We start from the raw sequence: 20039 nt of genomic DNA on the forward strand, positions 1-20039 counted from the left end.
TATTTATTTTATATAAAATTAGACTAAGTTGACAAGATTGTATTTAGACAAATCTTTCTAATGACTTATGTTAATGCTTTGATTTTAAAATTAATACGTCCTTGAATTGATGTGAGGTGATCAATAATAGGATACAATTTATAATAACTGATAAAACAATACAATTTATAATAATTGATAATTTGCATAAAGTCAATATTACTCCTAAAATATACTCCATTATTTCCTGGCACTTTTATTCATCATTGAATAAACAGTAATGAACATTCCTTCGGTTCCGAGATGAATTAAACTTGGGTTTATTGGGGAGATCATTCTATTTCATAATAGTTTTCCAAGCGCCGACCTTCCAAAAACCATGCCATTGGCCGGAAATGACCATTTACAGATGGCGTGACGTCAAAGCTACTGTCATTGTGAGGCAGGACGCTGACTTGATCCATTTCTGAAATTTTCGTCTGGGCTCAGCGTGAACGTTAGCAAGGGCTTTGGATTTTTTCCATTAAAAAAATTCTTTCATTTTACTTCGTTATTGCCCCTTACTTCCGTACTTCTGAAGTACCATAACAGTTTTTGTGAACAATGTTCCATACACTTGATGTTCGAGAAACTCAAGATTTGAGTGTAAGCCATTCATCTCAGAAATGTATACAATCTGTATTTTGCAATCGGACACAGTGCTGTCTTTACCGTATATTATAAATGTCTATGTGGTGTTTTTTAGGGCCGCCTGTAGCTCATTGGTTAAGACACGGTCTTGCAAATTTGAAGTCTATTGGCAGTGTCGGTTCGAATCCAGCCTGGGCCGTTGACTATTTTCATTGAGTGGCGGTCCCACAAAATGAAAAACTTTGAACCCCAATCATGGTTAGGCAGTATAGGACTCCAATGGGAGTCTTGGCCGGCAAAAAAAAAATGTTTATTTTTAGTTTTGGTTATTTGTCAAGTATAGATTTGAAAAAAAATTGTTTTAAGTGGTATTTTATTTATTTCTGTTATCCTCCCACTTTTGTCACATAAAACATAAATTTTATTATTTAAATAATTTAAAAAGTATAAAATCTATTCTGCAATGTAATTAGTATTTTAAGGACATCTTTTCAAGTTTTAATAATTTGAATTTTGAAAATTTGAAGTGTTTTTTTTGTTGTTTAGCATTAAAGTGATCTTGATGAATAATTTTAACATTAGTATTAATTTATTTTAATTTATAAGCTACTAATTATTCTATAGGGACTAAATAATTAGTATCTCGTAATAATATATATTTATACATTATTTCCAATTGATTTTGACTATAGCAAGAAAATAGTACATTACCTCTAAAATGTTATAGCTTCAGTATAAAATTTAACAATACGATTTTTAGTCCAAAAAACTTTCTTTCTTGCATAATCTGACTGGTGCTACTGACTAGTTATGAAGATAATAATTAAACACTCCTTAATTCTTAGCGAAGGTTCTTGTGCGCCTAAATTAAAATACGAAATTTGGTGAAACGTAATATTTTTTTATTTACCTCAGTGATATTTGAAGAATTTGTTAGTTATAAATACTCGCTAAATACTCTTTATATTTATGCAAATATATACTTAAAATCTAAACTACTGTGATTATAAAAGATTGTAGAAAGCTGATTGTAAATGATTTTTTATTCCTATTTCGAAGGCATAAATTCATTTTTTCCACTTCTTAAAAATTTTTCTATTTTATTGTTTAAAAAAATGCGAGGCACTAGAAAAGAGTTTTTAAATTTTCTTACAAGAAAAGTCCTTTTTAATTTCTCCTACAATTCATAGCTTCGGAATGGATTATACAACGGAAGATCGTTTAGCTCTTCAATTGTGTATTTACATAAGAATATACCAAAAACTAACAAGAAATGTAAAAAAACATGGTCAAAAATGTATTGACCAGACCTATTCATTCGATTCTTTTCATATGTTTATGAATTCATTGCATTACTTCAAATGTGTCAGTTTGAAGCTTTAAATTAAATAAGGGAAAAAAACCAACAAAATGAATAAGTATTGGTATACATACACCTATATATATATATATATATAACATGAAAAATTTAGTTTTAGCATTTAAGCAACAAAAATGAAAATTTAGTCCTCCAAAATGTATCCAAATGTTCCGCATAAAATACAGCCGCCTCAATCCATGTGACTCATTTTTTATATCACAGGTTGGAGATGGAGAGGGGGGGGGTAATTGTTTGCCATTCATTGTCAATTTATACCTGATTACCCAAGAAAAAAAATGTCCATTAATAATTAATTTATTGTCTCCTGGAGATAGGGACCGAACTTTTTCTGCAATCCGATTGGATCCATGCACTACAAAGGTCAAAAGGATCATCCTGCTATAAAAGAACTTGAGATGACTGCTATGTTTTACCATTTATTGGGCGTCTGTTACCAGCAACAAAACCGGCTATCTGCTCTTATTTCCGACGATAAAGTTTTAACCATTCTTTATTTATAAATCGACTTACGGTTTTATTATTATTTTTACGGTTACATATAAACCCCGACGTCCAGTTGTTGTTGTTGTTGATTGTTGCTTGAAGGCGTAAAACTCTCTTGTCATCAACGCCTATAACATGATAAAAGTAAAAAAATAAATAAATAAAAAAAAAAAAATAATCGAAGAGGAGATATAATTTATAAAGAAGGCGATGTGCTTTTAAAGATTCAAATACTAATGTAATTTTAGCTTCCTCATCTGTGAGAGCTTCTGATAAATTTGGGGTCAGTCCTATCCTGTTTATTGCTGGAAAATAGTGAGTACATTCTTCAAAAATATGTCTAATCCTGAGAATGGACTGACAATATTTGCACGTTGGAGGTGGCAGTTTTCTGATTAGGTGAGAGCGCGTGAGGAGAGTATGACCTATTCTCAAGGGACTTCCTCCCTACGGCTGTTGCGGTAGGATGTTGACCATGGTTTTACAGATCGTTTTATTTCTTTTAATTTATTCAGAGAGCTTTCATCCCACTTGGCCAGCCATTTTTCTAATCTTTGTAATTTAAGGGGTGTTCTGAGTTCTGAAGGGGTAAGAACGGCGGTGCCTCGACCAGGGAGCGTGAGTGCCTCTCTGGCAGCTTTGTCTGCGAGCTCGTTACCCACAATGCCAATGTGGCTTGGAGCCCATATGGAAATAATGGATTTACCTTGTTGTGATAATTTTAGAAGAAAAGATTGAATTCTTATAATGAGTGGATGTTTGGGGTACATGTTTTTTAAACTTTTTAGAGAGCTCAACGAATCTGAGATTATTACAATAGTCTTCTGAATTATTGAAAAACAAAAATGGACGACCAGTTGTTTTTTCGAACATTATGTGTAAATAAGAAGTTCTCGATTCTCAGTTAATGTTTTCGATAATTGTCTCGTAACACTGACTTAAATACGAGTTTACCAGTGTGCTCGCATCCGGTGTCTGTTCGTATAGTTATTTTAAAATTTCTAATATGGGTCCTGTTCCTCTATGGAATTTAAACTCCCTAAAACGATTAACATGTGTAGTATGATAAATAATGAACTCATCCTGAATGAAATATGTATAAAATCTTATTTTTCAAAACTAATTGTGCTCACTATTTATATCAAAATCACTATGTATTATTTACACACTAATATTAAGTATAAACATGTTTAGATATACTTTTGTTAGTTGCATGAACGGTCTGCCACGTGTGCAACATACTTTATTTTTAAGTTGAAACATTAAACCAAAGTTATTGCGTTAGGTCATGCATATATAAATGTATAAATGCATATAAATGCATCCTAAACACGGAACGGAAGGAGAATTGGAGGACTCGCAAAGATTCATAGTTTCATTCGTTTTACTAATGTGTTATATAGAGGTTCTCTTCGCTATATAGAATTGCCGATTTGAAAATAGATTATACAGTGTAATTTTATAGTTTTAAATTTATCATGTCGAGGTTTGTTTGCAATCTCTATTCGTTATATACAAGTATTTTTTTCATTAAATGCTTTGACTGATTCAAGAGAAAAAAAAATCGCTTAATTGAGGAATTCATTATTTTCTGGATGGTTATATCTGGGCCCTGTTTTATAATACAATACAAACTAATACTATTAGTCTTGTAGTTTGTTCTTTAGTTGTCTTTTAAATGGTTTTCTTGTAGTTTTTAACTTCTGTAATATCACTAATATCTTGATTATTATGAAACAAAAAGTATAAGTGCTACTCCTTTGAAGTTTGTAAACTTGTATATCAACACCAGTACCAGTACCATCAGCTTTAAAAGGACCACTAGGCCCACTTGCCGGACTTGCTTCCCCCCACCAAATACCAGCACCATCAGCTTTCATTATGGACATGGCGCAGGTTTCGACTACATGAATTACCTAACTACAGTAAACTGCTGCTTCGCTATTGCCATTCCTAGTATATGAGTTATACAATTCGACATCACCCTCTTAGTAAATGAGCCCATGAGCACAAAAAAATCAGTTGTTTCATCCCAATTTTCGATTACTTTAATGAAAACTATGTATACCAATTAGTCAAAATTGATGAGTCTGCCAATTATAGTTAGAGGGAATAAAAATGGCGACTGTTTCATGACGTAAAAAAAACAAAAAACTATCATTCGAAGCTCTATATCTTTAAAACTATCTACTACACTAGAAAACCTAACTGAACATCATTTAAAGTAGAGTAAATTTACTAAAATATGAGCCCCACAGACCCGTTTACGTTCAATAATTCCCAAGAATCAAGTTTTTTAAAAGCAACATTCAATTAAAAATTATCTTAAGAATCATTAGACGTACAATATTAGCACTCAAATCAAAGCTGATTTAACTAGCTATAAAGGCAATACAATTTTCTTCGTAAGATTATTACTTATAAAGGTATTTACTAAAATAAATTGATTTCTAATTGTTCAGAAAAAAAGATTATATGCGAAATTCATATTTATTGGCAAATATCAAAAGAACTACTAACTCTACGAATATAAAAGTAATAACATACATTATAGCAAATTAAACTAGCTTCAATGTGAATGCTGGCAGACATTTCTACGTCTAACCGAAATAGTTTTTCCTAAATCAATCATTTTTTCCGAACAACTAGATAGGAATACTTGTGACTTAGTTTTGAAAGTATCACAAACACTACTACTCCCACAAAGATAAACGTCCTAAACTACTTTATAGCACACTAAACTAGCTTTAATTTGAGTACTGATAGACATCTCTACGTTTAATTTTTCCTGAGTTAAAGATTTCCCACAATAAATTCATTAACTTCTGATTTTTCTATATAACTTTTCGAAATATTAAAACTGTATCTCGGGAGCTATTGAACGTAAACATTTCTAATAGGGCTCATATTTTAGAAAATTGACTCTACATTAAATGATGTCTAATAAACATATGAAACTCCGATTGAAACGTTTTTAACGTTTTGAAACAGCCAGTATTTTGTTTTGCTCCTGACTATACTTGGCCGATTCATGAATTGTGACTTGTAATTATACGTATTTTTCATTAAAGCAATCAAAAATTGGTGTAAAGTAACTAACTTTTTTCTCCTCTTGGGTTCATGTAATATTTATCTAATTCTTGTATTTGAAGGGAACCATGACCCAACTGAATCTTCTATTAAATGTAATTTTGTTTAAGTATAGCCCTTATTAGTGCGTTTAATTTTGGAATCCACACAATTATAACGAATGTTTCTTCTAAAGCATTAGGAAAAAGAAATAATAAAAAAAAAAAAAGATCTGCGTGAAACGCTAATTTTCTTGTGCTACAAATGGATAAGAATAATTTACTCTCTCTTGCAAACTCAGCCTCTTTCCATTACTCCTTTTCCTTCAGCGGTGATACTGCAATTCCTTTTATTTCTCTACTCCACTTAATTCTGCTTCTGCCTTTTAAGCTCTACTGAACAGGGACATCTATAAACGCCCGAGTGGTCTTGAATAGTTTTTTGTTCTGGTTTAAGTGTTACCTGCTGTGAAAGTAAAACGAATGCTGTTTTTCCTTATAGTGTGTTTCGTGAACAACATGCAATGATGGTACAGTAGTAGTAAATCAAGAGCATATTAGGAAGATGATATGGAAAGTTGTAGTGTAACAGTTTCAATGACTTTTTTGTGGGTGATGTACACAAATCTGAAGTTGTTCCACAATTTTATTTCGAAAAATCTGAGATATCTTTAAAAAAAACAACACTACAAACCGATTTTTCATTTTCGCTTATAACTTAAAAAAGAAGCTTTTTTAGAAAAAGATAAATCTATAGTAAAATAAATAAATAAAAATTAGCAATAATTCGTAATTCAATAATGTTTTAGTACAATGTGTGGTCTTTACGCAATAGGTCAAGTGTTGATTAAAAAAGGGCTTGAGGGGGAAAGTTTTGACGTATTTGTTTTTTAGGAGCTTCTTGGTTTTTTTTAGGCGAACAGGTATAAGCACCAATTTGAAATCATCTAACGAAACGTTGTACAACAAATTTAAGAAATCATAAAAAAACTAAAAAACAAAAACATACGTTTTTTATTCTAACGTAATTCTATCCTGAAACAAAGATTAGAAATTTAGCATCAAATTATGTCCTTATCTTTCGTTTATAATGCATGATGTTCTCACAATGAGGTTCTTAAATACGAATGATAATTTTTTTTTCTCGCAAAACTGCAAAAACAAAATTAATTTTTGCATAATAACTGGTGAAGTAAGCTTTTAAGGTAAACTTATCCTAGGTTAAAATAAATATGGGAAAATTACCACCTTTAATTCATGTTCCTACTATTTTATTGTGTATAATGTATGATTTTTGCGCATTGAGACTTAAATACCGATCGATCAAAATCAAGCAAAAACATTTTCGGTTTTTAAAAAGGGCTTAAGATTGAATGTTCAGATATATTTTTCGTCAGTGGCATGCTTTATATCTTTTTCAAGTCTGTTTAATATCTTACAAATCAATTTATTTTTTGCTTAAAACTTACACATTAAGCATTTAAGCTTAGATAACCCTGTAATAAACTAATGAGAAAATTACTAACAATTCATGTTCTTATATTTTATTTATTTGTTCAACGAAGGATTATCGCGAAATGTGGCTTTTAAATACCGGCCAATCAAAAACAGAAGTAGCAAAAACTCATTTTTTAAGCATTTCGCCTTATTAGGTATAATCTTTTATTTTATTATATTACTAATATTTTTAAATATTTTTGTATTTTATAAAGATATTGTTTGAGTTTATACAACTTATGATCACACAATTATTAAATAGCCTATTCACCATTTAAATTAGTCCATCGAAAATATATTTACTTAGGATAGGCGTCGATAACTTATCATTACATGTTAAAGAAAAAGTTCAAACGGCTACAAAAAAAAATGTCGGGTATAAATATTCTCTTCTGTTTTCGTAATGCTTTTGTTTTCGGCATTACTTTAATTTTCTAATGAAAGGTGATAAATGTTCCTTTTTGTTATTTGTTTTGAATTTTGTAATATGAACTCCACCGATATTCGTGTAATTTAACAGTATAAAAATGAAGACAGCCTGAAAAAATCGATATCTGAATTTATTGATTCTGAAAATCAGATTTTTTTTAAGTCAGGCATCTGTGGCTTAATGTCCCACTGGGAAAAGTGTATCGAAGCGAATAAAACATATTTTGATTAAATAAACAGCTTGTGTTAAAAGATATGTAGTTCAAACTCTGATATTTCATATGCACCAACCTAACAGCTAACTGGTGTTCGCGGTATTAATACTTTCCAATATTGATGACGTAGACCAGTTTTTTCTTAATAGGTATTTTTCAAACCCATTTTTAACAGGTATGAGGTGGTTTTTTTGTATGTTAAGCCAATATATTGTGTATTCCTTTATCTATTTTTATCCAACAATACATCAACTTTGAAAAAAAAAAAAATGTGGCAACGCCTATTTCCCCCAGGGTCTTTGTTTAAACAAAGTTTTAATCGTATGGTCTAATTTCCAGTTCCAATCTACATATTTTATTCAGATATATTAAAAATATTATAACCATTCTCATGATATTTGATGATTTGACCACCCATTTATTGCATTATAAATAAACCATAAAATTAGAAATTCTTAATATTATGATTTTTTTAATCATGTTTGTAAACCATTTAGGGTTTTTTTTGTATTTTCAACCAACCTTATTCCATGTGTACAGAATAAACAAAAACACTATTAAATTTCAACTTTTTATTCATCCACAGCTTCATAATCACACAAGAAAGCTTTGCTGTTCCGTTCCTCTGGGTCGTAGCGTATTATAACTTAAAGGCTTCTTCAATAAACCGTCTATCTAACACAAGTAGCGATTTTCAAATTGGATCAGCATTTTCTGAAATTGTGTTCTAACGAACTCTTTATGTAATAGTATAGATTATGCAGGCAACGCAGCAATTCGTCTCATGTTTTTGTTGAATGGAAATAATTGCGTGAGGTGTCAAAACAACTAGTTTGTGCAGCAAGTGAAATATGAAGACTGATTATTATACAATGTGTTCATCAAAAATTAAGTTATAATAACAATACATTTAAAGAGTAGATTGATAGGAAAGCTGGTGTAGATCATGGACTCATTCATTATTTGTATGCCACCACATTACGGTAATTTCTAGACTCATCAATAAATATCATCATAGGCTATCTACAGAGATCTAAAATGTATTAAAGTATAATTTTCCGATTCTGTCTTGAATTTTACATTATGTAATCGTGGAAAATGCCCAGGTGATATATTTAATTATTAATAAGTTATAGCATATCGTGACCTTAATTCCGAAACCTTCCAACTAAATTTTTATCTAAATAGTTCAGTCGTATTGTACGTTTACCTGAACATTTTGGAGGAGTTCTGAACATTTGCTTAATTATGTTTTTCTGAGGTAGTGAATAATAACCCTTGTGACCTACTTTGTGACCTCTATCTATCTTCGGAAATGTACAAAAAAAAAAAGAAATATTTTTTCGATTTTACTTCTAAAGCATGAAAACCATGCATTCTATATGCAAAATGAACCTATACTAAATTTAGCAAGAGTAGATTCCCTAGAATTTTTTTCTCTTAAATGTATTTGGTCCGGGACGCTTAAGAGTAAGTAGTTTAAAAGGGTTCAGTCAAACTACTTATGGTAGTTAAACTATTTCAGTCTAGTTAAACGTCATTATGAAGGATTTAATAAGGTTCAATTTGAGCCTTAATGGAACTCCTTTCGTTCAATATTTTACGAGAAATACTGATTTTTGCTTCCAAAGAACTTAATTAGTGTATTTATGTATCATTATTGTACGTGTATTTAGTTTATCACGTTATTTTATTGTTTATTTTTTTGTACGATATTTCAGAAGACATCTGAAGTATAGATGGAATTCTACCAGCGCTCAATTTGAAGCTCCTTTAATATATCATAAAGCACTTTATAATGATCGTGTCGCAAAGACTGGCGATTTCCATGATATCCAATGAAATAAGTTCACAAAATGTTAATTTCTCGTTGTTTTGGAAAAAATATTGGAACATTAAAAAGTATCTTGGAAAATATTAGGGCTCAATTCAAACTACGTTAAATGCATCATAAATTATTTTATAATGATTATTTTCATAAGATTAGTAATTTTCATTTTAATTGTCCGAATAAATTCATAAAACGACTATATCTCGTTATTTGGAGACCAGTTATTGGTTTTGAAATAACTGTGTCTCGGTAGTTATTTAACAATAAAAACTTTATTAGGGCTCAAAACGAAGCTCGTTAAATGCAATATGAAGTAGTTTATAATGCTATTTCCATTACATGTAATATTTTAAGAGTTATTGGCAATAAACCATGAAATATACAGAGGCCGTTATTAAAAACCTGCCTTATTAGGCCAAGTTGCAAAACTAGGGAGTGATAAAGTTTTTACCATCATATTTTTGAGACACTCTTACGTAAGGATCCGTTCACAGAAATTAGTTTACTCTTACTTTTAGGTACAGCTATACTTACTGGACTATTGGACAATATTATCAATTTTTACTTGCTTTAATGTCTAAAAAGAACGCTCTCCACCGTACGTAGTTGCCAACAAAGACACGTGACTTTTTAAGACTATTTCTACATTACAGTACATCACGTTTCCAATGGATTTTTCTTTATAACTTGATACAATTTCAGTTCAGGAACCTGCTGCTTTTTTATATTCATAGGAGAAGCCAACTTAGTCATAAAAAGTTTGTCGCTGGGAATTCCTTCCGAGTTCTTTTGGTATATAATTCTAAAATATAATTATAGAGAAAAATTAGGAATTTATTTAACATTGTGTAGTTTATCATATTTTAAACAAACTAATACCCATTAAACTATACTTACAGTAATTTGAAAATACTTAATCCAAATGAGATATTTTGTGTTTTGAAATTTGTATTTTACATCTTATATTTTATCCTGCAAAAATATATGTTAATGATGGCTGGGATTATATCAACATTATAAAGGCTGAACATTTTCTGCTCTAGGCTTCTTCTGCTACGTGGTTACTCCGACCCACAGTGGTGCCAAAGCGGAAAAAATTCGATTTTCGAAAGCGCTGTTTTCGATTATCTAGTCTATGATTCTCACACTATATAAGCTACAGGATCTAGAAACAGCATCATTTCTGTCCTTGTTTCAAGGGTATTCCCATTAATTTAGGGCCACTCTCAGAATAATGGAAGTTTGACCAAATCACACACTATTCTAAATGAGTGATATATAATTGTAAAAGAAGGAGAGAAAAATTATCAAATTTTTTTGCTGCTCTATGATGGTCAACTTAGCCACGCATTAGTCAAGGCAAATGTTATAAGTTACGAATTTTAAATAAACATTTGGAATACAAAAAGCTCCCTCCGAAATGTGGAAGGTCACTTTTCAAACTAGAAGTGTTAAAGTAAAGATTAGAACAAAAAGCATCTGCCTTTATCTGCCTATCCGATCATAACACCGCAAAGAAAGGAAATGAACGACTTCGCAAAAATCCAAAAACCTCTTAATGTGAATGCTCTTGGTATCTCTCCATTACACATCAGAATCAAGTGTATTGAATACACTTCACATTGTCTACAACAAAAATATAAAAAATGAATGCAATGTTCGACCCAGAAAAATCCGGCTCTTTTCAAAACAGCAGAGAGAGCCAAAGAGCAGAAGTATAGAAAGTGTGGAACACAGAAGTGTAGAAAAGTATTCGTGGTACTACATGCCATCCACGGTGCATAAGATTTTGTTGCATGGTGCTGAAGTAGTGCAGAAGTCGATTCTCCCAGTCGGAATATTGTCGGAAGAGGCATAAGAAAGTACAAATAAGGATTACAAGAATTTCAGGATCAGAAATTGGCGGAAAATGTCTCATATCTACCAGCGAAGACGTGTTCCACAAGATACTGGAGACTTCGGATCCTTTTATCACGAACAACAGACCCGAACTAATGAAAAAGCACCTGGAAATCAGTGGTGCAGCTAAGGAACTGTCAATCTAATTTCCTTAAATTTGAAATCGTAAGTATCTTTTTAATTTTAACAGCCTTTGACTTTGAATCCCTAGTTTAGTCATTTACAAAATTCTCCAGTCTTTTAAGCTTCCTTGAATTTTTAATTTAAATATACTCATTGCAACTTGTTTTGATAAGTACAACCTATTCCGAAAATTTCAGAAATTTTTATCTTACCAACAGCGTTTCCTTTCCTCATTAGTACTTAAATTTTCTTCAAAATTCCAATAAAACAGATGAACTTGATGTATTTTTTTGTTCTGAGTCGAATGAGATCGGCTCCATGTTTCTATATTTATCCGTTCTGGAGATATTGAATTTTTTCCGATTTTTGGCCTTTCGGCCTCAGTGTGCGGCTTAGAAAAATATTTGACTAATATCAACAGACAGACAGAAAAGTCTCGTGAGACAACTGGTTCCTTGATGCCTTAAATGTTTAATGTCGGTGAAAATTTTCGATAAGGAGAACATATTTTTTTTTTCATTCGCTGTACAGAATTTAATTATATTTCGAATAAGTAGCTATTTTCTAGGGTATGTATAGTTTTTGCGCGAAAAAACTTTTTATTTTTTTATAACTATCTGGACATACGGAGTTGAGCTTTGGGGCTCCACTAAACCATCAAATTCCTCCAGAACCCAATCCTTACAGTCCAAAATCCTTCGTAAAATCCTTAATACTCCTTACTTTGTCACAAATCAAATCATCCATAAGGACCTAAATATCACATATGTTGCCGATTTGGCCAGAACCAGATACCGTTCCTTCCATAATAAACTTCTCAACCACCCAAATCCATTTGTTTCTAACCTGGCTTCTCCTTCATTACCTAATAATCCTCCTAGGCGTCTGAAAAGAAGATGGCCTCGAGATCTTCTTCTCTAGAAATGTTATTGGAGTTCTATCAGTGGGTAGATTCTCCACATGTTTTTATCATGTTAGTATGTCACCTACAGCAAATTTACTTGTTGTATATATGTGTATACAGTTGTAAATATCAATAAATAAATTATTAAAAAAAAAAAAATTTTATAACATTGTTTTTCTACTATCTAATGTAAGGCATGTTGTGACAAGAAACTTTTGTTTGAATTTGAAAGTGAAAATTAAGTTAATTTTCATAAGGGTTCAAGAAAATCTTTCTTAATAATAATATGATGCAAGGTAAAGTTCGCAGCTCTGTTCCAATAGTTTTTCTTCTTGTTTTTTAATTAAAATTGTATACTATAATCCCCAAAATTGATGAAATAAAGTAAGCAATTAATTAGTAAATGTGTGCCATACTGTACATATGATTGAAATGAAGTTATACCATTTTACTTCCCAGTACTGTTTGATTTGACCCAATGTAAGAGAATTTTTTTTAATTTTCCATCTGATGATATTTAAATGACTTAAGAAATCATATATACATTACTTTTGATTTTGTATTTCAATTTATTTTACGATTCTTCGATAACGAAAACCTCAGTATCTAATCTCAACCGCCATTAAAACCCCTTCCCCTCAACTTCCAAAGAGAGGAAAGCTATAAACTTTATAGGGACTGGGAATGTACCCCTAGAATTTCCTCGCGACGACACAATCGAATCATGGCTGAAAACAAAAAATGAATAAGAGAACAATCAACAATTGTTGATATGTTAGGCAAGAAGAAATTTTTTAAAAACAGTTTTTGACGTATTGGGATTATATTTTTTATTCGACATTAGCAATTGGCCTGTAATTGAAAGAAATTTTTAATGAATTTTCAGTCAATAATTGAAGTCTATTTTATTTAAGGAAAACCTAATATTTCCGCTCATTTTTTATTTGTAGCCCCATGTCATTAAAACTAGCCAAAATATTATTGTACACTATTTATAGTAGAGTGAATTTTGTACAATATGGGCTGTAATAGTTGTCTAGAACCAATTTCTCAAAAAAAAGATTATATAACGAAACATGAATACTTTTTGAATTTATATTACCAGATAGCATGGAAACTGGAACTTCTCCTGCCACTACTACTCTATAGAGAGCTGATAGACATCAGTACGTCGTTCGTAGGGGGTAGTAATTTCCATGATGTCTGCCAAAATAAATTTCCAAAATATTGATTTTTGGCTATTTAAGAAAAATTAATTTTCGAAAAACTGTATCTCGGGATCTACTGAACGTAAGCAATTATTAGGGCTCATGTATTATCAAATTTACTCTACCACAAATGATGTTCTAATGTTTTTTAATGTTGTAGGTAGTTTTGGAAGAAATGGATCTCCGAATGAAAAATTAATGTTTTGAAACTGCCACCATTATTATTTCCCTCAATCATAGTTGGAAGAGTCATCCATTTTGACTAGTGACTGTATGTGTAGTTTTCATTAAAGTAATAAAAAATTGGGATGAAATAAATTGTTTGTTTTTTCCCAGGTTCTTGGATCATATTAAAAAATACATTTCTTTAAAATGAAAAAAAAATATCTACTTTCCTTATAAGTATTACAATAATTAATAATATACAGATGTTAATTTAACTAATGTTACATTAATACTGTTCAGAGAGGTCACCCCTCCACCAAGACCCGGGAGGTGGCAAAGCACTGTCTCCTTGATCGACGTCCTCGCCGGGCTCTGCAGCCTGAAGTCATCTTATCCCCCAGTGGAGCGGCCCTCCCCGTTCTTTGTAACCCCCGGCCCCAGCCCAACTCCTTATAATGCCATATGGCAAAGGAAGGGCACCGTTATATATATTTATATATTCTGGTATGTACTAATTTTGTTATATATATATATATATATATATATATATTTACTTACTGGATTTTCATTTTTTCTTCCCTCTTTGATAATGTCAATGCTACTGTATTCTCAAACTGTATCCTCATACTGCTGTATTCTTATTCTCTTATAATTCTTACACTATACATTTTCTTCCAGTACTACTTATGCGTCTATACAATCTTTGATTTTCTAGTTATCGGCACTATTAAAAGTTTTCACTAATAGCACTAACCATCTTCTATCAGATACTTATAATAATTTGAGAACTTTAAAACAGAAGGGGGGTCAAAGACCCTAATTCCCCTAAATTGTTCAAAAATTGCTCGTATTAGAGAATCCGTAGTTATATGTCGTTTCACCTTTCATATTTCTACTGGATTATTTTCTTTTAAAATAACCTAAATGTTTAGAAAATTTCCAATTCTTATTTTGTAACATTAAAATAAAAAAACATTAAAATCATTAATGTTGTTTAATAAAATCACTGCATTAAAGACGTTAAAATAATACCACCATAAAACTTAAAATGTGCTAGCTCAATGTAACTGATACATAGAATAAGTAAAAACCATCTGTAGTGAGGGTCAACTGGGACCCTAATGGGAGCATTTGGTGTGGGCGTCCAGGGGGCATGCCATGTTGATGAGGAACTGGAGTACGGTTCTCACGGGGCGCCCGGTCATGAAGCCGCCCCTCAGGTAAGGGGCGTAAACCCCGCGCGTCCTCATCCCAGTACCGGCGGTGTCCAAGTGGACGAAGTCACAGTCCGGCACGAACTCCTGTCAACAGAAAGGATTATACAGTCAGCTGGGAGGACATCAATCGTCGGCGGGCTATAACTCAACGCCCTCCACACCTTTGTAATAAATATTCATATCTGGAGCTCACTATTTTTTTTTTTTTTTTTTTCGTGCCAGATTAATTTAAAAATAACACACAAAACTTTCTCTACTGTGAAAAGCTTCACAGAACAAACCAACTTTTTTATTTTTTATTTTTACTGTCGTTTCTACCAGAGGATTATTTATTAAGATACAAATCCAACTCCACCCAAGTTGAACCCCGTTGAGTTGGAATGATCATGAAGTTACTGATAATGTTAAAGTTCAGAATAGAAATTGTAGATCAATGAATAAAAAATGTTTAATCAAGATAACATTTACTAAGGTAAGGTACAAATTGTTCGTTCGGTTTTGATTACTAATAAATTCCTGAAAAAAAAAGAATATTTCTCCCCTCTTCAGTTTATGTGTCACAACTGCCACCATACCCAATTTTTTTTTTTACCATTTTACAAACAAATTAAGAAAAATCTTTTTGGTTAATTATATTAAGGACAATTAGGAGCTTAATTATTATAATCTATGAAATTTTTCAATTCCTGTTTGAATGAGAGCTGTTCGCTAATTTAATGTTAATTCGAAACCAATGTGTTTTTTTTTAAAATTAAAATGGTAACAAGTTAAAGTCCAATTTACATGCAGGTAATGTATATTTGTCTTTCTACTTCTTGAAATTATTTATACATTCATCTTAAAGTATGCGATTAAAATTATAGATACCAATTATGGATAACTTAGGTTTCGGATATGGTATTCCGGATAGGGTATTAAAAATAAATTAGACTGAAATAAATATTCATCCTCTGTCAATCGTTCCCTTAGAATAGTATAGCCGACCAAATATACTATATATTATAACATAACATAACAGATACAATACAAATTTTTCTCATTTAAAATAATAATAAATATCTTTATAAACTTAAAATAAATAAATAATTAATTATTGTAAAAAAAAGGGATGGAAAAAAATAGATAAATAAGATAAAATAAATTTTTTTAAATTATTATACGAATTCTTAAAGGACTCAAGACGGAAGGAGATTAATTCTTGGAGAAGGATTTGAGTATATTCCATCGGATAAATAGCCACATGGATCATTTATTATTTAAGTAGAGAAACCATATCGGTTTTGATATCACTTTTGAGAAATTCGTTTTGGTTCTGATACATCCTGGCCACAAAGAATGGAACCAACTCGTTCATATATATAAACAAGCCAATTTGAAGTTAATAACTCTAATTACATTATATTTTATTACAGCAGTTCATATTTTAAACAATAGTGATTTAAAAAATGTTATTGCATTTGTAATTTATGTGGGAGAGGTTTGATACCTCTCACCATATTTTGAATTGTATAAAATATGCATTCTGAAAACCAACAGATATTTAGAATTTGTAGGCACGCAACGTTTTGTGTAGTTTATTTACTACATCACGCCACAAGGAGAGAAAATGTGAGTAGTTGTCAGAAACTAGAATGAAGACAGGGAATAAATATTTCTTTATTTTGCATGGAGGACTTGAATATTGAATCCGAATAATTAAACTTAATCGTTCGTTGTAATAGACAATGTTTAAAAAAGGTTTGCTAGATTTAACCTTATAGTTTACAATCTTTTTTTTTTTTTATACAAATCAAGCTCTGAAAATAATCCACTATTTGTGAATATAAACCAATAATTAACACATTTTATTACATTTTGGGTTTGGAAAATTTTTTTCCCGAAAATAAATAATTTTTTCAGTCATATAATTTTCTATAAGAAATTATAATGATTAAAAAAAAAATTAAATTTCGTAAGTTCATTAGATAAAAGTAATATTTATCTGAATTACAATCAATTTTTTTATTAGCAATTAAGGAGAGCATTAACTCAAGAAGTTTAATCTGAATCGTCGTATCGATTTCCGTTATGTTCGCAACATTTTCTGAATTTATAGATGTATAGAGTTTGATTTAATCGAAAAATTGAAGGAATTTCTATGAAAAATCAGGCATTTATGGTAGATTGGAAATAAGAATACGGAATTCAAAAAGCCATAAATTCGTTAATATAATGAGATTTTGATGGAGTTTTGGTAATTTTCCTACCAATCAAATAGCGATGTACATAGTTTACCGTAATATGAAAGTTTTGGAAATTATGGCCTAACAAAATTTTCTTTCCCTCAGAATTTTTTCTCTGGAATTTATGCTTAGTTAAGGGGGCTTATTTAACTTAGGGGGGAGATTTTAAGCAAGCTTCATCAAAGTCGTACGAACCATTTTGGCCCTACAGTCTAGAGAAAAGTGCATTTTTAGCAAGCGCACACAGGATACCTGATTTGATATACAAGCATGGGAGCCTAAATTCTACAAAACATACTAAATAAAAGTAAACGGCAAATCGTTTAAGAGATAATAGTGGCACTGACAAACCAATAGCAGAAAATACTAACTACTTAACTGCTATGGGAACACGAAAATATTTATTTTCTCCATTAGTTAATAATCAAATTTTTATATATTTATCCGTAGCTTATTACTGATAATAATGAGAGGCGGTTAGTTATTTCTAATAAACAAAATTAAAAGTAATTTAGGGAAGGATTTTTTTTAATTTTTCCTAAACCCTGTTTCACTACTTCAATGAGGATAATGATTGTGCATCTTTGTTACGAGTTTAATCACAATCTTCCTAGAACTGGTTTCGAGGAAACGGTAAAAATGTGTAATATCGATGATATGAAGTAGCCCTACCATTTAGCAAGATTTTGATATTTGAACACAAAATATGTAATTCCATTGAAACACATATGGAATCGCAATACTTCTGCAAACTAAATGTTCCATATATGTTTGGAAGTGAAATTGAGTACATGAAACATACCGATCATGTTGTTTTTTTTTTCTTCATGAAGTTACATATAACTCCATAGTAGTTACTTTCTTTTGACCGGACCCACACCAATATTTTGAGTAATATACCATTAACTATTCCAAACATAATAAACGGTTTTTAGTAACGATTATATAAATAAAACAGAGATATTAAAATTTGATTTAAAAAATCTGATCCAAAAGAGATACATATGTTCTGGCCCATAATCATCATTTAAGTTAATAATTAGTAGAGGTAGAGGTACCGGTACGAGCGGACGTTTATTTACTTAAATTAAGGAGGACTAAGGTGACGGTGAGACGCTATCGTTGGCGGCCGGCGCCAGGCAGCGACAGACAACAACCTGCCACCATCCGCCTCATTATACTCAGGCACCTGACGTAGCCTCTTTCAATCCAGGGAGTGTAGTTGCATGCGATCCAAATGCTCTTAGAATAAGCAACACCATTCTCAACCATCTCGTTCCTTTAATTAACCCTGTGGTTCCTCGGTCGGTACAACCCATTATTATCAGTATAGGACTCCAACGGGAGTCTTGGGCCGACGAAAGAAAAGGGTTGGTACAACAAATAATTTTAAAAAAATTATTTGACAAAAGCTCTTTCTTATGCTGACTCAAGCTCTATTTCATATATGAAATGAAATAAGAACGATTTGGGCTTATTACCGCTCTGTTTAAATGGGTCCATAGCCTGTGCAGTGTAGATTAAAGCCTTCCTCGATGACCAGTTTAATTGTGGTTATTTTCTGGAGAAAGAGGACGATCTCTACTTTTTTCAGCCAATTTAAAAAATGAACGAGGCGATCTTCTAAATCTAAATTACCGAAAGAAAATAAGAAACCGATTTTTATGTTGCTCAAATGCATCAAGGGATACGTATAATTTCTAAAAAACAGCAAATAATTTTCTGGAAACTGTAAACATCCTGAACAACCCTGATTATAAAAATGTATATATTTATTTAAAAACAACTGTTATTTCTAGAAATAAGTTTTTACAATAAATGAAGAATTTAGTTCAGAATAAACGGTTACAAGGAAAATAAATTGTAATTATAAAACTTAGAACGTTAATGTTTAGATTTCTGGTTCTTAGATCGTGTCTGGCACCCGGGACTACTGGTAAAAGATCTATATATTCCTCCCACTTACATACTTTCTCATTATCCGTTCCTACCTCACTGGACGATAATTCAAAGTAAATTGCAATAGTGCTAATTCGTTCCTTTTTCCTCAGCCTACTGGTTTCTCTGAGGGTATTATCCTTGGTCCTATCCTTTACACAGTTTATACTACTGACATCCCAATACTGTCCTCACCGCTCGTCGATTCTGACTATTAATTACAAAACGCTCATAAGCATAATAAGGCCTATTTGGGTGTACGGAGTTAAGCTTTGGGGCTCCACTAAAGCTTCGAATTCCTCTCGTACCCAATCCTTACGATCCAAAATTCCTCGTAAAATCTTTAATGCTCTTTTTTCACAAATGAAATCATCCATGAAGACCTTAATGTCCCATATGTAACCGATCTTCTTCCCGAACCAGATATCAATCCTTCCATTCTAAACACACTAACCACCCAAACCCACTATTTTCTGTCTTTGCTTCCTATCCTTGTCATACCGATTCTCCCAGGTGTCTGAAAAAAAGATGACCTCGAGACCTTCTAAAGTAGAAATGTCATTTAAGTGCTACCAATTTAGTAGCAAGGTAGTTTCTTCAAAAGTCTGTATCATGCCATTGTAACGCTTATCTCATTTACAAGATGTATTTTTATGCAAATGAGCTGAAAATATCAATAAACAAAAAAAAAATAAATAAATTGCATCTTCAAATGAACACCTTGACAATTCGTTTTTAAAAAATAATATCATGTATATGAAAATGAAAGGAGTAATCATAAACGCTTCCATCTTTTTAACTATCTAAACGGTTTTTCTAGCGCAAAAGAAAATTTTAAAATTAGTTTGGT

At 31.4% G+C, this 20039-nt stretch overlaps 2 protein-coding genes across 3 annotated transcripts in view; one reads left to right on the forward strand and one right to left on the reverse strand.

Moving 5' to 3' along the window:
- Positions 1-20039, forward strand: part of LOC106684619 (serine/threonine-protein kinase NIM1) — a gene marked incomplete at its 3' end in the record, with an annotated part of 166384 nt that overhangs the window by 56579 nt on the left and 89766 nt on the right.
- Positions 14788-20039, reverse strand: part of LOC106684618 (cytosol aminopeptidase) — a 51283-nt gene continuing 46031 nt past the window's right edge. Inside the window, exon 10 of the mRNA XM_014426802.2 lies at positions 14788-15113. Within this exon, the coding sequence (XP_014282288.1) occupies positions 14931-15113 (183 nt within the window). The 3' untranslated portion in view covers positions 14788-14930. The remainder of the gene's footprint in view (positions 15114-20039) is intronic.

Source organism: Halyomorpha halys, unplaced genomic scaffold (genome assembly GCF_000696795.3).
Source record: "Halyomorpha halys isolate HHAL.00 unplaced genomic scaffold, Hhal_1.1 Scaffold595.1, whole genome shotgun sequence".
Taxonomy (NCBI): domain Eukaryota; kingdom Metazoa; phylum Arthropoda; class Insecta; order Hemiptera; family Pentatomidae; genus Halyomorpha; species Halyomorpha halys.